The sequence below is a fragment of the Notolepis coatsorum genome, assembly GCF_963971535.1.
Source record: "Notolepis coatsorum genome assembly, chromosome: 1".
NCBI classification, from domain to species: domain Eukaryota; kingdom Metazoa; phylum Chordata; class Actinopteri; order Aulopiformes; family Paralepididae; genus Notolepis; species Notolepis coatsorum.
In genome coordinates this window covers 3,111,179-3,131,178 of record NC_140165.1, presented here as the reverse complement: position 1 = coordinate 3,131,178, position 20,000 = coordinate 3,111,179, and the positions used below count along the sequence as shown (strand labels likewise).

Here is a 20,000-nt window from a genome sequence, read left to right as displayed (position 1 = left end):
CCCAGTTTCCTCCCCACACCATAAAGACATGCATCATGGTAGGTACTGGGACTACAGATTGGAAACTAGCTCATTAGCTCAAATATGCACATTTACATTGATGTGTAAACTGAAGATGTTCATTAACTCTTTCAGTGCCACTCACAAGATTTCTCATGTTTTTTTATAGGTGGTTGCTAGCCACTCACGAGATTTCTCGGATTTTTTTATTTTTTTTGCGATCTGAAAAATTATTGCATCACCCGAGTATAGCCGAGGGGCGCCGACGATCACTGTGGAAAAAAGCGCCCCCTGTCGTCTCCCAGATGACATAAGTGATTTTGGAATGGACTCAATGAAAATGAATGGGGGAAAAAATCCGGTACTCCACATTTTCCAGTTCACTGATCCAGCCGGGGTTACTAGAGTTCATTCTGGAGCCTCAGATCCCCGCGGATCATGGAGTTCTACTGTATCGCGTTGGATCCATACACGTAGGGCTGGGCGATATAACGATAACGATAAATATCGCGATATATTTTAATAATCGATATCGAATATCGAAATAAAAAAAAAATCGAAAAATCGTTTTTTTTTTTTTTTATTTTTTTTTTTTTTTACCTGCAACAGGGCAGTTTTAAAACCAGAGACAGTGGACAGACTTGTCTTTCTTGCCTGCAACTTAAAGTAATGGCTTTGCTTGTCCAAATGACAATACTGACCAAATTCAGATTTCTTTTTCTCTTGTCCATTTATTTTGTTTGCTTTCTAATTTAAAATACATTTTGAAACCGTCTGTACACAGTAGGCTATGTGTGCTAGCAGAACTAGACTCCAGTCACGAGTCACAGTGCACATGTGCGGTGGTTTGTCCACCAAAAAAGCGCCAAAAGATCGAAAATAAACTAGCAGAGCCAGAACTGTTCAACTCCTCTGGAGCCACAGCCAGCAGAGAAGCCGGTTTACTTTAGCTTTTAAACCAGCTGCAGCCTGAGAACTGGAGTGTGAGGGGATGTAACACTAAAGATGGCGGCAATGACAAAGAATTGCTGCAAAATAAACATACATCTGTTGCTAAAAAAAAAAAAATTTTTTTTTTTTTTTTTTTTTTTTTTTTAATTTTTTTTTATACTTATAACAATTCGATAATTATCGATATCGAGAAATAAAATAAAATTATCATATCGTTATCGCCCAGCCCTACATACACGTATCGATTTTTTCGAATGGTGATCAGGAATTGGAATATACCAGTTGGATACCATCTGATGTCAGGTAAGGACTCTATGTTATCAGTGTTAGGATAATCAGAGTAAGTTTGATGAAGTTATAAGCCGTTTTGTGAAATGTCTTCTTTCGGTTTCACTGTAAAAGTCCGAGAGGAAATCAACCGGGCGATTATCCGCACGCGGCCGTAATGTGCGTGCGTGCACGTATAATATTGATCATCTAGCGTTTATTTGAAAACGATTCATAAAAAGGCCGACGAATATCAACGTTGTGGAATATTCCACTAAAAGACTATTTTCATAGAATGCTCCAGAATGAGCTGTTTTTTATATCAAAACGGGGGCTTTTCTAACTGCTCTGAAACGGCAACGACGCGATAAAAAAACAATCTGTCTTCACAGCACTGACTGGAAAATAGTCTTTGATAATGCGATGGGCAGATTAGACACATAATTTAAAACATAGATTAGGCGATATTAACGTTAACATTGGCGCCGATGGTGGCATTCAAGCGGTAAAACGGAAAACCAGGCGTGGCGCTGAAAGTGTTAATGTGCACGGTCGCTGGGTAAAAAATAAATAAACGACGTAAACTTGCCGACTGTAATGCTGACCGTTCCCATCTCTCCTCTCTCTCTCTCTTACCAGCAGGGGTGTAAAGTAGTGGAGTAATTGTACTTTGTTACAATACTTAAGTACTGTTTTTGGGGATTTGTACTTTACTCGAGTGTTATTAGGTTTGTATGCTTGTACTTTTACTCAATTACACTTCAGAGAAAATATATACTTTTTACTCCTTACATTTAAAATGCAGACCAACAAAGTACAAAGTACAAGTCTCGCGGGTCCAACCCCTTTTAATTAGTATATTTGTTTCTCTGGCCGAACTAACGCCAACGTTATTAATCCCGCGGCCGCGCTTTATTCAAAAACAGCCAATCAAATCCCCATCAGTGGAAAATGAACCCGCCCATACCCATGCTGATTGGTCCTTGTGCAAGACTAGAATGCGGGGGATCTTTGATTAAACACCTGCTATCAGAAGAATAGACAGTCAGAGTGACGAGCTACAGAAGACGGCCACAAACGATAGTACGAGTGATGAAAAGGACGACACGGAACATTTCATTGCCCCGGAATAAAAAAAATAGTTTTTACTTTAACTTTTATAGTGATGCACGATATATCGGCCGCCGATATAATATCGGCCGATATGGCCGTTTTTTTACACACCGGTATCGGTCCGATATCAAGATAGGGCCGATATTATATATAAAAAAAAAAAAAAAAAAAAAAATCTTTTTACATGTTTTGGCCTTAAATAGTTTCAAAATATCTGTCATTTCTGAAAATAAGTTACAAAAGTTAAAAAAAAATATGCGTTTTGGAAAATAGCTCTTTATTTGATTATCATAAAAAAGTTTTTTCTATACAGAGATATCGACATCGGTAAATATCGGTATCGGCCAGAACAGCAATATTAATATCGGTTATCGGTATCGGCCACAATTTTCACATCGGTGCATTAAGTACATTTAAAACTAAAAGTAGAAACTTTTTTACTTTTACTCAAGTGTGTTTTTTTGCCAGGCTCTGACTTTTACTTGAGTAACTGTTCAATCTCTCCTCTCTCTCTCCTCTCTCTCTCTTACCAGTAGGGCTGTCTTAAATACTTCGAAGCTTCGTTCGATGGGCATGGGATTCGAATATGAAAGAAAAAAAATCGATTATATAATAATAGAAAATATATATATATACGGTATATGATTTTTTTTATTTTTGCAAAATCAACTCTGCCTCTCCTTGTTAACTACAACAAGCAATGCTGTTTGTTATTTAAGATGAGGTCGGACTCGGCACTGACAGATTTTTTGTTCATTGTGCTGCTTTTATAAAGCCTCAAATGACGGCTTACAATATTTCATGAAAGCAAAGTGTTTTGTTTGTCTAAGATTTTAAAAGGTTTAAACTTTACAGCACTGACAAAGTTGAACAAAGTGCCGTACAAGTTCTCACAACATAAAAAAAAGAAAAAAAAAGAAAAAAAAACAAAAGAAAAAATCCGAAGCTTCGAATTCCAAAAGATAAATCGAAGGTCAGCCCTACTCACCAGTGGGAGTAACGCTGACCGCTCCCATCTCCCCCGTCTTCTCCACGATGCTCGTCCACTTCCCTCCGTCCTCGTGGGTCCACTCTCTCGCCGTGCACACGTACGTGCCCGCGTCAGACGTCGTCGCCCCGGTGACCACCAATCCGAACACTCCGTTCTCCCCGGGGACCAGTCGGATGCCCCCGTCCGCGTATCGCCGGGCGGAGTTGGGGCCCGCGACCACGCCCCCTTGGGGTCCGAAGGTGAGGATCTCCTCCAATGGCGCGGCGGCGGCGGCACCTTTCCGTAGCGACCAGGTGATTGACAGGTAGGTGGGGTGGGTCAGCTGACGCGTGACGGTGCAGGACAGTGTGATGTCACTTCCTTCGGGGACGGTGGGGGGAGGGGCTTGTGGGGAGACCTTGAGGGTGTCTGCTATGACTGGTGGAGAGAGAGAGAGAGAGAGAGAGAGAGAGAGAGAGAGAGAGAGAGAGAGGAGAGAGAGAGTATATATATATATATATAAGAAACTCAATATCAGCATCTAGAGACACACACAAGCGATAGCAGTGTATAAATAAGGCTGAGACGATATGCCATTTGGAAGAATCGATAAATCGGGACAAAATCATTGATAAATATCGATATTCTTCATTATTATTATTTAAAATTAAGAAGAAATATTTTTTTTATTATTTAAACAACTAATTTATGTTTATTTAGCAGAAATTCTTTGCCGTTGCCGCCATCTTTAGTGTTAGAGGTTTCCTACCACAGTGATCCTTCGGTGGTCTCGGTGTGATGGAGGAGTGCGCTGCATGTTGAATGCACAGTGCAGAGTTGCAATTCAACTGAATTTACATGAAATGGGGATGTTTTGACTAAAACATGGCACAAGACCTAGTATTAACACTTTGAATGCCAGCCACGCTTTTTGTCGTTGGTTCATGCCGACCTTTGAGTGCCCGCCAACGCTATATAGCGCTTGTTTGACGCTTTTCTTAAAATGTATTGCCGATTTTCATTCATATTTCATCAATCGAGCCTCACGCTAGTGTTGCAGACTCTCTCTGAGCTCAATTGGGAAGATACTGCCCCCTATCGTCTCTCCCATTACCCCATTACTTTAGACTGACGAAGAGGGGGGGCAGTTTCCTCATTTTACTTTTCCGTCAAGGCCAACTGAAGAATCCATTGTGCTCGCCGGCCCGGAAAACGCGTGGATAATGTATTTACAGTACCCAACACTGTAATCAATAAGCGTGGTCGATATTTGGAATGGCGATCAGGAATTGGAATAATCTTTTTGGAGAACATCTGATCTGAGGTAAGGAATCTATTTTACCAGTCTTGGGATAATCAGAGCTGTTTTCACCTATATCTCAGCGTGTGCCATATGTGTGTGTGTGGCTGTGCGGCTGTGCGAGCGATCAGGAAATGAGATAATCGATATTTCAGCCAGCTTCTATAGCGTGCATAAGTACACATAATACTATCGATAATCTAGCATTTATTTGAAAACAATTCATAAATAGGCCGAAAAATTACAACGTTTTTGTGTATTCCAGAATATTCCAGTAAATGCCTTTTCATCACGGAATCTTTATATTGTCCTTGAAAACGAGGGCTTTTCAAAATGCTATAAAACGGAAATGAACCGATTAAAAAACAATCCGTTTCGACAATGTTTACTGCAAACAAGTCATTGATAAACGACGGGGCAGATTAGACACATAGCCATAATTTAAGACAGAGATTATGCGTTCACAACGCTATCATTCAACCACGTTTTACCATGTTAATGGCCGGTAATCAAAGTGTTAAGATAGTATTTAAAAAAAAAAAAATTATAATAAAATGTTTTACATATGCAAATATATCGATATGTGACGCCACTTATCGATATCACGCAGTTATCGATACATCGATAAGTGGTCTCAGCCTTAAGAGTATATATATTAGATTCAAATATATGAGAGTCCACTAATGAGGACATTCTATTGGCCAACATTCATTACCGACCATGAGCGCTGACCTTAACCCAAACAACTAAAGGTATTTTCAGAACACTTAAAACGTTAATGACCTCAACCTGGGGTGTGGTCAGCAGTAGTAAGTAACCTGCCCCCTCCCCCACGCATCTCCAACCTGGGGTGTGGTCAGCAGTAGTATGTAACCTGCCCCCTCCCCCACGCATCTCCAACCTGGGGTGTGGTCAGCAGTAGTAAGTAACCTGCCCCCTCCCCTACGCATCTCCAACCCACACATGAAAACAAAACCTTACAGATTCCACCTTTAACCTGTAAGGGTTGACAATAGGGATGTCCCGATCAAATTTTTTTTGCTCCCGATCTGATCCCGATCATGTGATTTTGAGTATCTACCCATACTGATCTTTCCCGATCAGATAAAAAAATTAAAATGTAATAAAAAAATAATAATAATAATAATTTCTCCCATCCCAATTTCTCACATTACATTCACCCTGAATTGACGTTATCCAGGTGAAAAGTTAACTTCATTCAAGCAAGGCATTGCAACCGGAGTAATCTAAAAACTCTGCCTCCAACCTGCTGCTTCATGAGAGCAATGGCGCCATTGTCTGTAAAAATCAGGTGACTGCAAGTTCTGCAACTAGTGGATGTCCCTCATCCTTGACATAAATCATTTGATGTATAATTAAATCAAAGGAAATGCGTTTGTTTTGACAATTCTTCTGCTCTGTGTGACAATAAATAAATGAATGATGATATGCAATTTAAAACCAAAACTAAGGCCTCAGTATGAGTTTAAGACGTGAACATGGTCATGTTTGTTGAATAAAAAAAAAAAAGTATAACAAAAAAAAGTATAAAATTATTTATTTTTTGTATCCCGATCTTCTGAAGATCACGTGATCGGATCGGGACATCCCTAGTTGACAACATGTCTTCATTTGGGAAGATTCCCCTCATCTAATCAAAGCTAAATCTCTGCCCGCCCTCCTTCCCTCCCTCCCTCCCTCCCTGCCTCCCTCCCTCCCTCCCTCCGAGCCGTAACCATCATTATCAGTCAACTACACAGCTGTCAAAACAAACACCACTCTCTCCAACCTGCTCGACAAGTGGAGTAGACATAGAGTGTGTGCGAGTGCGCGCGCACCGAGCCACGACTCAACACCGTCAGTCAGAATAGCGTTGTGTTGCATTGTTTTGAGATGTGTGTTTTATATGGATATAACTTTATAGTATTTATGGCCTACATTCAAAAAATACACTGTGTGTGTATGTGTACGCGTGTGTGTGTGTGGTTATGACATTCAGATTATGGGGTAGTGAGAGAGATGTGCGTTTGTGATAAGAATCTGCTTCCATCTGCACAGAGAGGGAGAGAGAGAGAATTCATGTCAAGGTCACTCACCACTTTCAGTTCAGTGTGTGTGTGTGTGCGTGTGGGTGTGCGTCGTCACATCCTAGTAATCGTTTCTCTATTCTATCCCGTGCCACCCTGTATACTGTTAAACGAACAGTGTTGTATATACAGTATATATGAATATCTATACTAAGACTGCTTTTCGTCAGACTTCCGTGTATATAACCACTGTGTGTGAGAGACACTCAAACCACAGCATGTTTAGCCTGTATGTACAGTATATTCTCCCTCTCCTCCTCCCCCCTTCCCTCAGACCTCTCTCTACCTCTCTCTGGCCCAATTCCCCCCCCCCCCCCCCCCCTCTTGGTCCTACCAGTCTGTTCTCTTGTGGATCGCGGGGTAGTGGTCACATAGCCTCCAAATGGAGGGGTAGCAGGAAGACCATAAAGGACTTAGGTGTCTGTAGTGATATGTATTTTGAACCCATCAGTCTGTTGGTCTTTCACAGAACTCGTGACACCATTTGAGGGAGAAACACAAGAAGAAATGAATGGCTGCAGCAGGTATCTTTTGACGGCGGTTGAGACAGACTCCAGGTATCTGGTTCATCTCCGTCCTTCTACTGTATAGGGTATGGTATTCATCCCCTTCTCGGACCCCATTTGACACGAGCCAAGTCCTGCCACCTGGCATCTGCTCATCACAGTGTGCGTGTGTGTGTGTATATGTGTGTGTGTTGGGCTCATGCCACCTTAGTGTCCAATAATATTGTAACACCTTAGGGAGAGAGAGAGAGACAGTGAGTCTATGTATGTGTGCATGTATGTATATATGCGTGTGTGTGCGGTCATTGGAGCGCTATTATTAAGATAATGGGATGGTGTTCAATGGACCACTGGCTTTGACTACAGCACAAATGCACGCACACCATTTAGCCACGAAGGTTAAATACAGTTTATACAACAGGTTGTTGGTCGAGAGCGCTCTAAACCGCGAGTATATCCATGATACACGTCTCACGGTTAAATCACCATGAATATATTACCACTGCGCTGGCTTTAGAATGTTGTAGAAAGTTTCAACTGCCATTCATCAAACGGAAACTGTGTCAACATGACCTACTCCGCGGACAGCGTTAGGTTTGATTTAACGTACCCGTTAACCATAAACGAGTGGATAGATAAAGAGGACGGGCCTACATCTACCGGTATTCAGAAAAACAGCATTATTAGACGTGCTAATGCAACGAAAGACTCGCTGGACGCACTGGAGAAACGCGCTGCAATGAAGTCAACACCACCAAGTGGACGGCCTGGGCATTGAACTGGCCCAACTCCCGGAACTGTCCAAGGTGCTGATGCCTTTCTCCAACTTTCGTGTGCATTAGACCAATACGTCATTAGTTTGCGTTGCCAAGATTGTTGATAGCCTACTCCAGGGGTCGGCAATAGGCGGCCCGCAGGCCGAAATTGGCCCACCAGCAATAATATCTGGCCCCTCAGATTATTAAAAAAAAAAGAAAACAACGTTTATTTTTTTTTAAATTATATATCAGACCAACTAGGCTAGGCTATATGTTAGCTATAATGTCCAAATAGAGAAACTACCACCACCTAAATAATGCTTATTATACTTTGTTTTATCCATGTTGAGAGAGTGAATAACAATGTAGCGCTTGCTCAACATGAAAAAAGTCGGTGGACAGCCCCTGGTGCTGAAATAACAAACAAGCAGTGTGGTGTGAAATTAAAACACCAGTTCAGTAAGTCATTCAAACTTTATCTTTACTTATATATGACTGACGGCACCACACATGTGAACAGTAACAATGCAATTAAACTGAAGTCAAATCAGAGCAAAAAAAGCTGAATCTGCTTCAAGAAGACAACGAGACATTTATTAACTAAATAAAACATACAATTAGGCTGTTAACCCTCTAAAGCCGGGCGCAACACTAGACATGTTTTGTAAAACATTGAATATCTTTGGATTTGTTTGTGATAAAGACTTGCTTTATTGTATCGGAATCGATTGTCATCTAAAAATGTTGTGCATCTCTCAGAGAATGCGCGGATGTAAAGCATAGAATCTTGAAATATCTAGATTGGTTGTTTTCCCTGGACTGCATCTAATCCGCTGTATCTATCCATTTATCACATATCTATCACTATAGCCAATGGAAATGCTAGAAATGGTCACGTGGACTGGGAGAACCAATGGAAAATTCCTATTGTTTCTCAATAGTCCAGTGCGCTCCACAGAAAGGGCTGTCAGATAGACGCATTGGTTGCGCGTAATGTAAGATAGGCCGATAAGACTCTGGTTTTATAATAAAATGGCAAACAGACAAAGGTATAATGTTCAGTGCAAATGTGTATGTCGTTTACAGTTTATTATGCCACCTATGCAGCTCGTTTATTTTGTCCATTCTCTGCCTCTGCCACAAATGTATGTCTTAGTTATAAGGTGGTCTGTCACAGAGTTAAAATGTTTTCACTATCAATATATTAAATTAGCTATTGTTTTTGTTTCCGGCCCCCCATACAATGGCTTGGAAAAAATGTGGCCCTCGGCCAAACCTAATTGCCTACCCCTGGCCTACTCCATTTGAAATTCCATAGCAACGAGACATATTTAGGAAAAAAAATTCTACGCCACGTTCACTGAAATCGATATAAAATCGCCTCCTGCAATGCACTGCTAGCTGGTTTGCCGGCTACCGACCACCAAGCTGCTTAAACTCCAACATAACGCAGCAGCCCGCCTGATCTCCAACCTACCAAAATCTGCCCACATTTACATTTACATTTAGTCATTTAGCTGATGCTTTTATCCAAAGCGACTTACAAGTTCTGTACGACAAGACAGCAAGAAGGGTACAACTCTATCAGCTGAGTAACAATGTTCATCAAAGTGTTGCGTGTTACAGTGTAGGTTAGTTTATTAGGACAAGTGCATGACAGTAAGGTTAGTTAGGGTTAGATTTTTTTATTTTTATTTTTTATCATTTCAGATAATGGTTGAAGAAGTGAGTCTTTAGTCGACGGCGAAAGATTGGACGGGATTCGGCTGTCCTAACTGGGATGGGTAGTTCATTCCACCATTGTGGGGCAAGGACTGAGAATAGGCGGCTTCTCTTTGATGACCCCGGAGCTTGGATAGGAGTAGGTCTGAGGCGGCCAGAAGATGCAGAGCATAGGGGTCTTGAGGGGGTGTAGTTAGAGACCATTGACCGGAGGTAGGCGGGAGCGGTTCCCTTTGCCGCACGGTATGCCAGGTCGAGGGCCTTGAAGCGGATTCGTGCAGCAATGGGGAGCCAGTGCAGGTCCCTAAGAAGTGGGGTGACATGGGCCGACTTCGGTAGGTTTGAGATCAGGCGGGCCGCTGCGTTCTGAATGAGTTGAAGAGGCTTGGTGGCAGTGGCCGGGAGGCCAGCGAGCTGTGCGTTGCAGTAGTCGAGGCGGGAGATGACTGTTGATTGGACGAGGAGTTGGGTGGCTTCTTTTGTCAGGAAGGGGCGTATCCTTCTGACGTTGCTCAGGAGGAATCTGCAGGTTCTGGTTGTCGCTGCGATGTGAGCAGAGAAGTTCACGTCACCCCACTTCTCAGAGAGCTGGACTGGCTTCCCATTGCTGCCCGAAACCGCTTCAAGGTCTTTGACCTGCACACCGTGCAGCGAAGGGAACAGTTCCCTACTACCTGCGGCCAATGGTCTCCAACTACACACCCTCAAGACCCCTACGCTCTGCATCTTCTAACTTCACCCCCTCAAGACCCCTACGCTCTGCATCTTCTAACTTCACCCCCTCAAGACCCCTACGCTCTGCATCTTCTAACTACACACCCTCAAGGTCCCAAGCTCTACATCTTCTAACTACACACCCTCAAGACCCCTCCGCTCTGCATCTTCTAACTACACACACCCTCAAGACCCCTACGCTCTGCATCTTCTAACTATACACCCTCAAGACCCCTACGCTCTGCATCTTCTAACTACACACCCTCAAGGTCCCTACGCTCTGCATCTTCTAACTTCACCCCCTCAAGACCCCTACGCTCTGCATCTTCTAACACACCCTCAAGACCCCTCCGCTCTACATCTTCTAACTACACACCCTCAAGACCCCTACGCTCTGCACCTTCTAACTACACACCCTCAAGACCCCTCCGCTCTACATCTTCTAACTACACACCCTCAAGACCCCTCCGCTCTGCATCTTATTTTTTTTTATTGATCTTTTTCCCCCTCCATTTTCCTCCGATTTTCTCCCATCCCAATGTTAGTCGTATGCCAATTCCCAATCCCTTCCTGGTCGCTGCGCACTTACCCCCCACAGTCAGATCATCTGGGAGAGTGGAGGCTATCACGTGCTTCCTCCGACACACGTCCAGCCAATCAACCGCTTCTTTTCACCTGGCAGCGCGGATCCTCCCTGAGAGGGCGTAGCGTGTGGAAGGATCACACTATCCCACTCAGGTCCTATCCGCGCTTAGCAGGCGCCCCGACCGAACTGTAGGAGTCGCTGTTTACAACGACCCGGACGCCTATTGCTTATTAACAGCGGAGGAGTGCTGCCGAGTGCTTCCGCGTTTTCCCTGATTGGCTGCGACACGCCCCGCGGCAGGCGCGGCAGCCGCAGAGCGGAGCGGCAGAGCAGACCTCTGCCGCCGAGCGGAGCGGCAGAGCTTGCGGCATTATGTAGCCGTAATCCGCCATGATTTTCATTTGAAGCTTAGCTCACCTGGCAGCGCTGCGGTCCTGCGATCCTGCGGTCCGTTGGTGACAAGTTCGAATCCTGTCAATTTTTTTTTTTTTTTTTTTTTACGTGTATTCTTTCGCCGGTTAAGGTTAGGCATGGTTAAGGTTAAGGTTAGGCATTGTTTCGGAGTTGGTTAAGGTTAGAAGGGTTAAGTTTAGGCGCTGTTAAGGAGCTGGTTAAGGTTAGAGTTTGTCTTAGAGAATGGCAATATTCTTTCTATGGTTAAGGTTAAGGTTAGGCATGGTTAAGGTTAAGGTTAAGGTTAGGCATTGTTTTGGAGTTGGTTAAGGTTAGAAGGGTTAAGTTTAGGCGCTGTTAAGGAGCTGGTTAAGGTTAGCGTTTGTCTTAGAGAATGGCAATAGACAGCCTATTTCCGCACTGCCGCTCTCTCGCGTCACATGGTCACATTGTCACATTGTCACATTCTTGCACTCCTCCGCTGTTAAAAAGCAACACGCGACCCGGACCCACCCCGCCAGCTTCTCCCACCCTCTAATACAGCCAATTGTATTAGTGTGAACGGCCAGCCAAGCTGGTGACAACCCCGGAGCTGTGAGCTGGATTCGAACAGGCGAATCCAGCTCACAGCTTCGGGGTTGGTGACGAACGCAATCTCCGCTACGCCACCTAACCGCCCGTCGCTCTGCATCTTCTAACTACACACCCTCAAGACCCCTACGCTCTGCATCTTCTAACTGCACACCCTCAAGACCCCTACGCTCTGCATCTTCTAACTACACACCCTCAAGACCCCTACGCTCTACATCTTCTAACTACACACCCTCAAGACCCCTACGCTCTGCATCTTCTAACTACGCTCCCTCAAGACCCCTACGCTCTGCATCTTCTAACTGCACACCCTCAAGACCCCTACGCTCTGCATCTTCTAACTACACACCCTCAAGACCCCTACGCTCTACATCTTCTAACTACACACCCTCAAGACCCCTACGCTCTGCATCTTCTAACTACGCACCCTCAAGACCCCTACGCTCTGCATCTTCTAACTACACACCATCAAGACCCCTACGCTCTGCATCTTCTAACTACACACCCTCAAGACCCCTACGCTCTACATCTTCTAACTACACACCCTCAAGACCCCTACGCTCTGCATCTTCTAACTACACACCCTCAAGACCCCTACGCTCTACATCTTCTAACTACACACCCTCAAGACCCCTACGCTCTGCATCTTCTAACTGCACACCCTCAAGACCCCTACGCTCTGCATCTTCTAACTACACACCCTCAAGACCCCTACGCTCTACATCTTCTAACTACACACCCTCAAGACCCCTACGCTCTGCATCTTCTAACTACGCTCCCTCAAGACCCCTACGCTCTACATCTTCTAACTACACACCCTCAAGACCCCTACGCTCTGCATCTTCTAACTACACACCCTCAAGACCCCTACGCTCTGCATCTTCTAACTACACACCCTCAAGACCCCTACGCTCTGCATCTTCTAACTACACACCCTCAAGACCCCTACGCCCTGCATCTTCTAACTACACACCCTCAAGACCCCTACGCTCTGCATCTTCTAACTACACACCCTCAAGACCCCTACGCTCTACATCTTCTAACTACACACCCTCAAGACCCCTACGCTCTGCATCTTCTAACTACACACCCTCAAGACCCCTACGCTCTACATCTTCTAACTACACACCCTCAAGACCCCTACGCTCTGCATCTTCTAACTACACACCCTCAAGACCCCTCCTCTCTGCATCTTCTAACTTCACCCCCTCAAGACCCCTACGCTCTGCATCTTCTAACTACACACCCTCAAGACCCCTACGCTCTACATCTTCTAACTTCACCCCCTCAAGACCCCTCCGCTCTGCATCTTCTAACTACACACCCTCAAGACCCCTACGCTCTGCATCTTCTAACTACACGCCCTCAAGACCCCTACGCTCTGCATCTTCTAACTACACACCCTCAAGACCCCTCCTCTCTGCATCTTCTAACTTCACCCCCTCAAGACCCCTCCGCTCTACATCTTCTAACTTCACCCCCTCAAGACCCCTCCGCTCTGCATCTTCTAACTACACACCCTCAAGACCCCTACGCTCTGCATCTTCTAACTACACGCCCTCAAGACCCCTCCGCTCTGCATCTTCTAACTACACGCCCTCAAGACCCCTATGATCTGCATCTTCTAACTACATGCCCTCAAGACCCCTACGCTCTGCATCTTATAACTACACACCCTCAACACCCCTACGCTCTGCATCTTATAACTACACACCCTCAACACCCCTACGCTCTGCATCTTCTAACTAGTACACACACTCAAGACCCCTACGCTCTGCATCTTCTAACTGCACACCCTCAAGACCCCTACGCTCTGCATCTTCTAACTACACACCCTCAAGACCCCTACGCTCTGCATCTTCTAACTACACACCCTCAAGACCCCTCCGCTCTACATCTTCTAACTACACACCCTCAAGACCCCTACGCTCTGCATCTTCTAACTACACACCCTCAAGACCCCTACGCTCTGCATCTTCTAACTACACACCCTCAAGACCCCTACGCTCTGCATCTTCTAACTACACACCTCAAGACCCCTACGCTCTGCGTCTTCTAACTACACACCCAGGGAGCAAAATACATTTTTTGTCTCACCGGCCAGTGGCGAGTAGATGGGAAGAATCTACCCGCCAAGCATATTTCTTACCTGCCAAATTTTTTTTGATTAAAAAACAAATTATATTTTATATAATTTTTTTTTAAATAAAATATATATTATATAATCATACTTGTAGTTGTATTATCTGCGAGACATCGCCACCACGCAATAAGTCAAAATGCTTGCTATCTGCAAACAGCTCCACTGTCTGTGTGTATACTTGAGTAGCCTCCAGCTCCAGCAAGGATTCTCCGGCCCTGCAGCTAGACCCTATATTCAGCTAGACCCTACATTCAGCATGCAAGGATTCTCCGGCGATGCAGCTGGACCCTATTGGTATAACGTTACGGTTATTTTGTCAAATCACATTCAACATGCCCTCAGCTAGAATACGCATTCAATCAATGTTATAAGACATTGATATCAGGAGCTATCTGTAGCTACTGCTAGCCCGGTAGATAACGTAACGTTAAGACAATTTAGTTTACTGGGACAGATAGATCTAATGTGAGCTAGCTAACGTGAGCTAGCTAACGAGGGAACGGAGGTATTATGCACTCGAGTCGACTATTGCTGGAGCATTTGTTGATATCAGCAGCTATCAGTAGCTAGCCAGATAGATACCGTTAGACAATGCCTCGTCATGTATTAAACTAAAAGTGAATAGTTGACTGGGTCATTGTTTAAACAGTAACGGTAGCTCATGGAGGTCCGATATAGACTAGAGCAGACTGCCCGCATATCGCAATGGTGGCGTTTCAGGAAGTAAACAAGCCAAATGAGAGCTTCCGATTGGTCATTTGCTTTCTTTCTCATGAAACCAGTCACGTCACTCTACTGTGATTGGACCGTTGACTTGAGTGCAATGTGGGACTTGTAGTTTTTTAACGATCTCGCGGCGGAGAAAAAAAAGACGAGAGAGGCTATAATCTGTACTCGCACAATCAAAATAAGAGTATCGTTATGAACTACACGTCTACACGCCACACGGCGGGCAGCCCTCTAAGTGTCAAGTGCCAAAGGTAAAAACTGAGCGCCCCTGGCAGGCGGCGGGCTTTAGTTTCGGTCCCTGTACACACCCTCAAGACCCCTACGCTCTGCATCTTCTAACCACACACCCTCAAGATCCCAACGCTCTGCATCTTCTAACTACACACCCTCAAGACCTCCGCTCTACATCTTCTAACTACACACCCTCAAGACCCCTCCGCTCTGCATCTTCTAACTACACACCCTCAAGACCCCTACGCTCTGCATCTTCTAACTTCACACCCTCAAGACTCCTACGCTCTGCATCTTCTAACTTCACACCCTCAAGATTCCAACGCTCTGCATCTTCTAACTACACACCCTCCGCTCTACATATTCTAACTACACACCCTCAAGACCCCTCCGCTCTACATCTTCTGGCCTCAGACCCACTCCTATCTGAGCTCCTGGGGGGGGGGTCATCAAAGAGAAGCCGGCTATTCTCTGTTCTCGCTCCACAATGGCGGAACAAACTTCCCACCACAGTCAAGAGAGCTGAACCCACAAAATGTTGCACCGTCGACTAAAAACAGATCTCTTCAAACAATATCTGAAATGAAGGTGAAAAAAGAAGATACTAACCTTTGTATCGTCTTTTACTATCATGCACTTTGCTAACTAAGGAAACAACCTCGTCTGATACAGATACACAGACATACTGACAACACACACACACACCTACCAGTCAGCTGGACCTCAGCCTTGTAATTCCCGCTGAAGACAGAGTCCGTGCTCGGCGTTTTACAGGTGTACACGGCGCCGTCTGATGATGTCACTTCCTTTATGTTCAGCTCCACCGCGTGGTCCTGGAGCCGTGGCACGGTGATGTCACCGGAGCCGACGCGACCTCTCAGTGACCCGTCCGGAAACGAGGAGTCAAAGGTCGAGATGACATTGATGGCGGCCGATGCCCCCTCTCGCTTCATCTCCCACTCAAAGTCCTGGAGGGAAAGGTTTATATTTAATATTCATACAGAGAGACGCAACTGATGTTTATATTTAATATTCATACAGAGAGACGCAAATGATGTTTATATTTAATATTCATACAGAGAGACGCAAATGTTTATATTCAATATTCATACAGAGAGACGCAACTGATGTTTATATTTAATATTCATAGAGAGACGCAACTGATGTTTATATTTAATATTCATACAGAGAGATGCAACTGATGTTTATATTTAAATATTCATACAGAGATGCACTGATGTTTATATTTAATATTCATACAGAGAGACGCAACTGATGTTTATATTTAATATTCATACAGAGAGACGCAACTGATGTTTATATTTAAATATGCATACAGAGATGCACTGATGTTTATATTTAATATTAATACAAAGAGACGCACTGATGTTTATATTTAATATTCATACAAAGATACATTTAATATTAACACTTTGAGTGCCAACAACGAGATTTCTCGTCCTAACTCGCCATGCGTTGAGTGCCAATGACAAGATTTCTCGTTATTTAATCGTTATTTATTTTATTAGCGATATCCATTAATTTTTCATCCATCCAGCCTGACGTTATCATTGGGAATGGCTCTGAGCTTGAAAAGGGCAAATACCGCCGCCTATCGTCTCCCGGATGGTAATGCACATCATTGGATTGGATTGAGTGGCCATGTACATCAGAAAAAAAGTCCGCTTCAGGGTTTCACCATCTCTGGCAAGCAGGTCTGTTACCACATTCACTGGGGAGGCTCGGAGCAGCTTTCGATTATGTGTTTCGGACTATAACGTTCAATAAACGCGATCAATATTTGGAATGGCGATCAGGAATTGGATTAATCTTTTTGCAGAACATCCGATGTGAGGTAAGGACTCTATTCTACCAGTATTGGGTTAATCAGATGTTTTTTTCATAGCGATCACAACGTGTCTGTGTGTGTGTGTGTGCGTGTATGACATTAGCGCTGACCAGGTCATGGATAATAGATTTTTCAGCCCGCTTCTCTAGCGTGCATAAGTACACATATACTATCGATAATCTAGCGTTTATTTGAAAACTATTCATAAATCAGCCGAAAAATTACAACGTGTTTTGTGTATTCCACTAAAGGGCTATTATCGCGGAATTTCTCAGAAATTACTAGAACTCTCTGAAGCTATACTCGTATTCAAAATGGTATAAAACGGAAATGTACCAATGAAAAAACAATCCGTTTCATACATGTTGACTGCAAGCAAGTCATTGATAAGCGAGGGGTGTTTTAGACCCATAGCCATAATTTAAGATATAGTTTAAGCGTTCGCAAATATCCCCAACCTCCCATTGACTAAAGCGCTGGCACTCAAGGGGTTATCTGGGCAAAGGGGCATGGCACCCAATTGTTAATACAAAGAGACATACTGATGTTTATATTTAATATTCATACTAGGGCTGCAACTAATGACTATTTTGGTAGTCGACTAATCTGTCGATTATTTCTTCGATTAGTCGACTAATCGAAAAAAATATTATATTACATTTTTTTTTTGCACTACCTATCTTTGTGAAAGTGGCTTCTCAGCTCTGGTCCAGCTGAAGACAGAGCAGAGGAACAGATTGGACATTGAGCATGACCTCAGAGTTGCTTTGTCTACCATCACCCCAGACTTTGAGACTCTTGTCAGGACCAAACAACATCCCCAGTTATCCCATTAGTTCCCTGGGATGTTAAGTTATGTTATTTTATTTCATTGTGTTTTTAGCCCTAGTTGCACTTTTGTTGCAATCCCAGTTATCCCATTAGTTCCCCCAAACTTACTGTCGGTCTGTTATGTTAACACTTTGGCTGCCATGGGTTAAATTAATGATATACCATAGATTGCCAGCGCTATTTGTCTATGGAGAAAGTCCCCTTCTTTGCAGGGCTATAACTTTTTAAATTCTATTGCTACATTGCCATTATTAGGGCCCATTCAAAGTCCTATATGTATTGTTCATTGTGTAGCAACGTTAAACTTTTTCATTCACATATTCATAGTAAAGTATGGTCTAATGTATAAGTATGTTTTCATCTCTTTCTGCAGCTTTCTCCAGAACGTGATATATAGCCCCAAATGCATTATATTGATGATGAAATACAGTTTGATGGCAATCCGCGCGATATAAAAAATTCCAACTAGACGTACTTCTAGAAGTTACTACACGTCATCTGATGTTGACCGGATGGGCGAGGGGGCATTTATAATTCCGTGGGCAGCGTTATACCAATCATCTAATGTGGGTCAAATGTTGATAATATCAGTTATTATCGAAGACGGTAACGTTACACGCTGAAACTCACCCCAGTGTCCGCGCGCCGTTGGGCGATCATCGTCGAGTAGAAATTTTATCATTATGGGATATATTATTACCCGGTCCATCTCCAGCTTGTATAATGGTATATACGTCCAAATCATGTTGTTTATCGAGTTATTGGCAATCGATCGTTATGTAGTGTGACGAGCTAGAGTGCCGGAACCTATCCCGAGTGGCCGGAAGCAATACGGACATCTAGCACAACCTCCACTGTGCTTCCTGTTAAGCGGTTGCGCGATCGGCCACCAGATGGCGCTCCTGAACCGCCAGAGAGCTCAGTGGGTCCTGCTGGTGGTTCTCAGGCCAGCGGAGGGACATTATGGATCAGATCGCAGATTTTTGAAATATTGATATAAAGACGACGTACAGCGTCCCCCGGCAACTTTAGCATCGCCAGCAAAGACGTTGTAAATCGTTTTTAGGCAGTCAAAGTGTTAAGCTAAGAAGTCTTCAGCTGGACCAGAGCTGAGAAGCCACTTTCACAAAGATAGGTAGTGCAAAAAAAATAAATTAAATAATAATAATACTTTTTTTTAAACGACTAATCGGCGCAACAATTCCTCGTCGACGATTTTTTATAATCGACATCGTCGATTATGTCGACTAATCGTTGCAGCCCTAATTCATACAAAGAGACGCACTGAAGAGAATACAATGCACCCAAATTGGCGGGTCTGAGATTGAGCTGGGAGAACGATGTACGTGAGGATATTACTGAGGAAATGTGGGAGAAACTGGTGTCCAAATGGAGTAAATTCTCTAGGGAGGCGCAGTCACAACTTATTTTTTTACAAAGTGTTGAACAGAAGCTATTGGACGCCTAGTAAACTGGCCAGACTGAAATTAAGGGACAGTGACATCTGCTGGAGATGTGAGAAGGAGACAGGCACTTTACTGCACATGTTATACGAATGTGAGAAGGTCCGGAAAATGTGGGATCAAATTGTGATATTCCTAAGTAAGGTCCTGAATGTGAAGATAAATAACGCCCCAATGGCATGTGTTTTGGGTATAGTACCGAAAGGGATTAAACTGCCTAAATACCGGGGAATGTGGTATATAATGGCCATGATATCAGGATGTAGAATTGCATTACGACATTGGAAATCACCTGTTGATATTACTTTTAAAGAATGGATGGAACTAATGTTCCGGACAGCATCATATGAAAGGGTGACGTATAGAGTCGCAGGGAGAGAGGATATTTTCGCTGAGGTATGGGACAGTTTTCTACACCTGACTGAACGGTCTGGGGACAAATGATTAAGATGGGATTACAATATTATCAAGGATGAATATGAAAAAGGGGATTTGATCTGATGGTACTTGTGCTTTATAATGTATTGTGTATATATGTACATATATTTTATGTCCGGATGGTGTGTATATGGAACGGTCACTGTCTCTATCACACTCACATGTGCGCAGGTATAGCCGCATACAAGTATCTAAGATACACATATTCATATGTGTACATAATAGGTTTACACACACTCATATACACAAGGATAAGGTATACACGTCAGGGGCACACATACATGCACATACTCATTTATAGGAAATAGGCATACACACACCTACATATACACATAGTTGAAATATAAGCTTTCACTGA

At 43.7% G+C, this 20,000-nt stretch overlaps 1 protein-coding gene across 1 annotated transcript in view; it reads right to left on the bottom strand.

The window, feature by feature from the left end:
* Nucleotides 1-20,000, bottom strand: part of ptgfrnb (prostaglandin F2 receptor inhibitor b) — a 198,089-nt gene that overhangs the window by 120,954 nt on the left and 57,135 nt on the right. The window contains exons 3-4 of the mRNA XM_084330038.1: nucleotides 15,771-16,029; nucleotides 3,320-3,739 (exon numbers count right to left, since the gene is read on the bottom strand). Coding sequence (XP_084186164.1) covers nucleotides 3,320-3,739; nucleotides 15,771-16,029 — 679 coding nt within the window. The remainder of the gene's footprint in view (nucleotides 1-3,319; nucleotides 3,740-15,770; nucleotides 16,030-20,000) is intronic.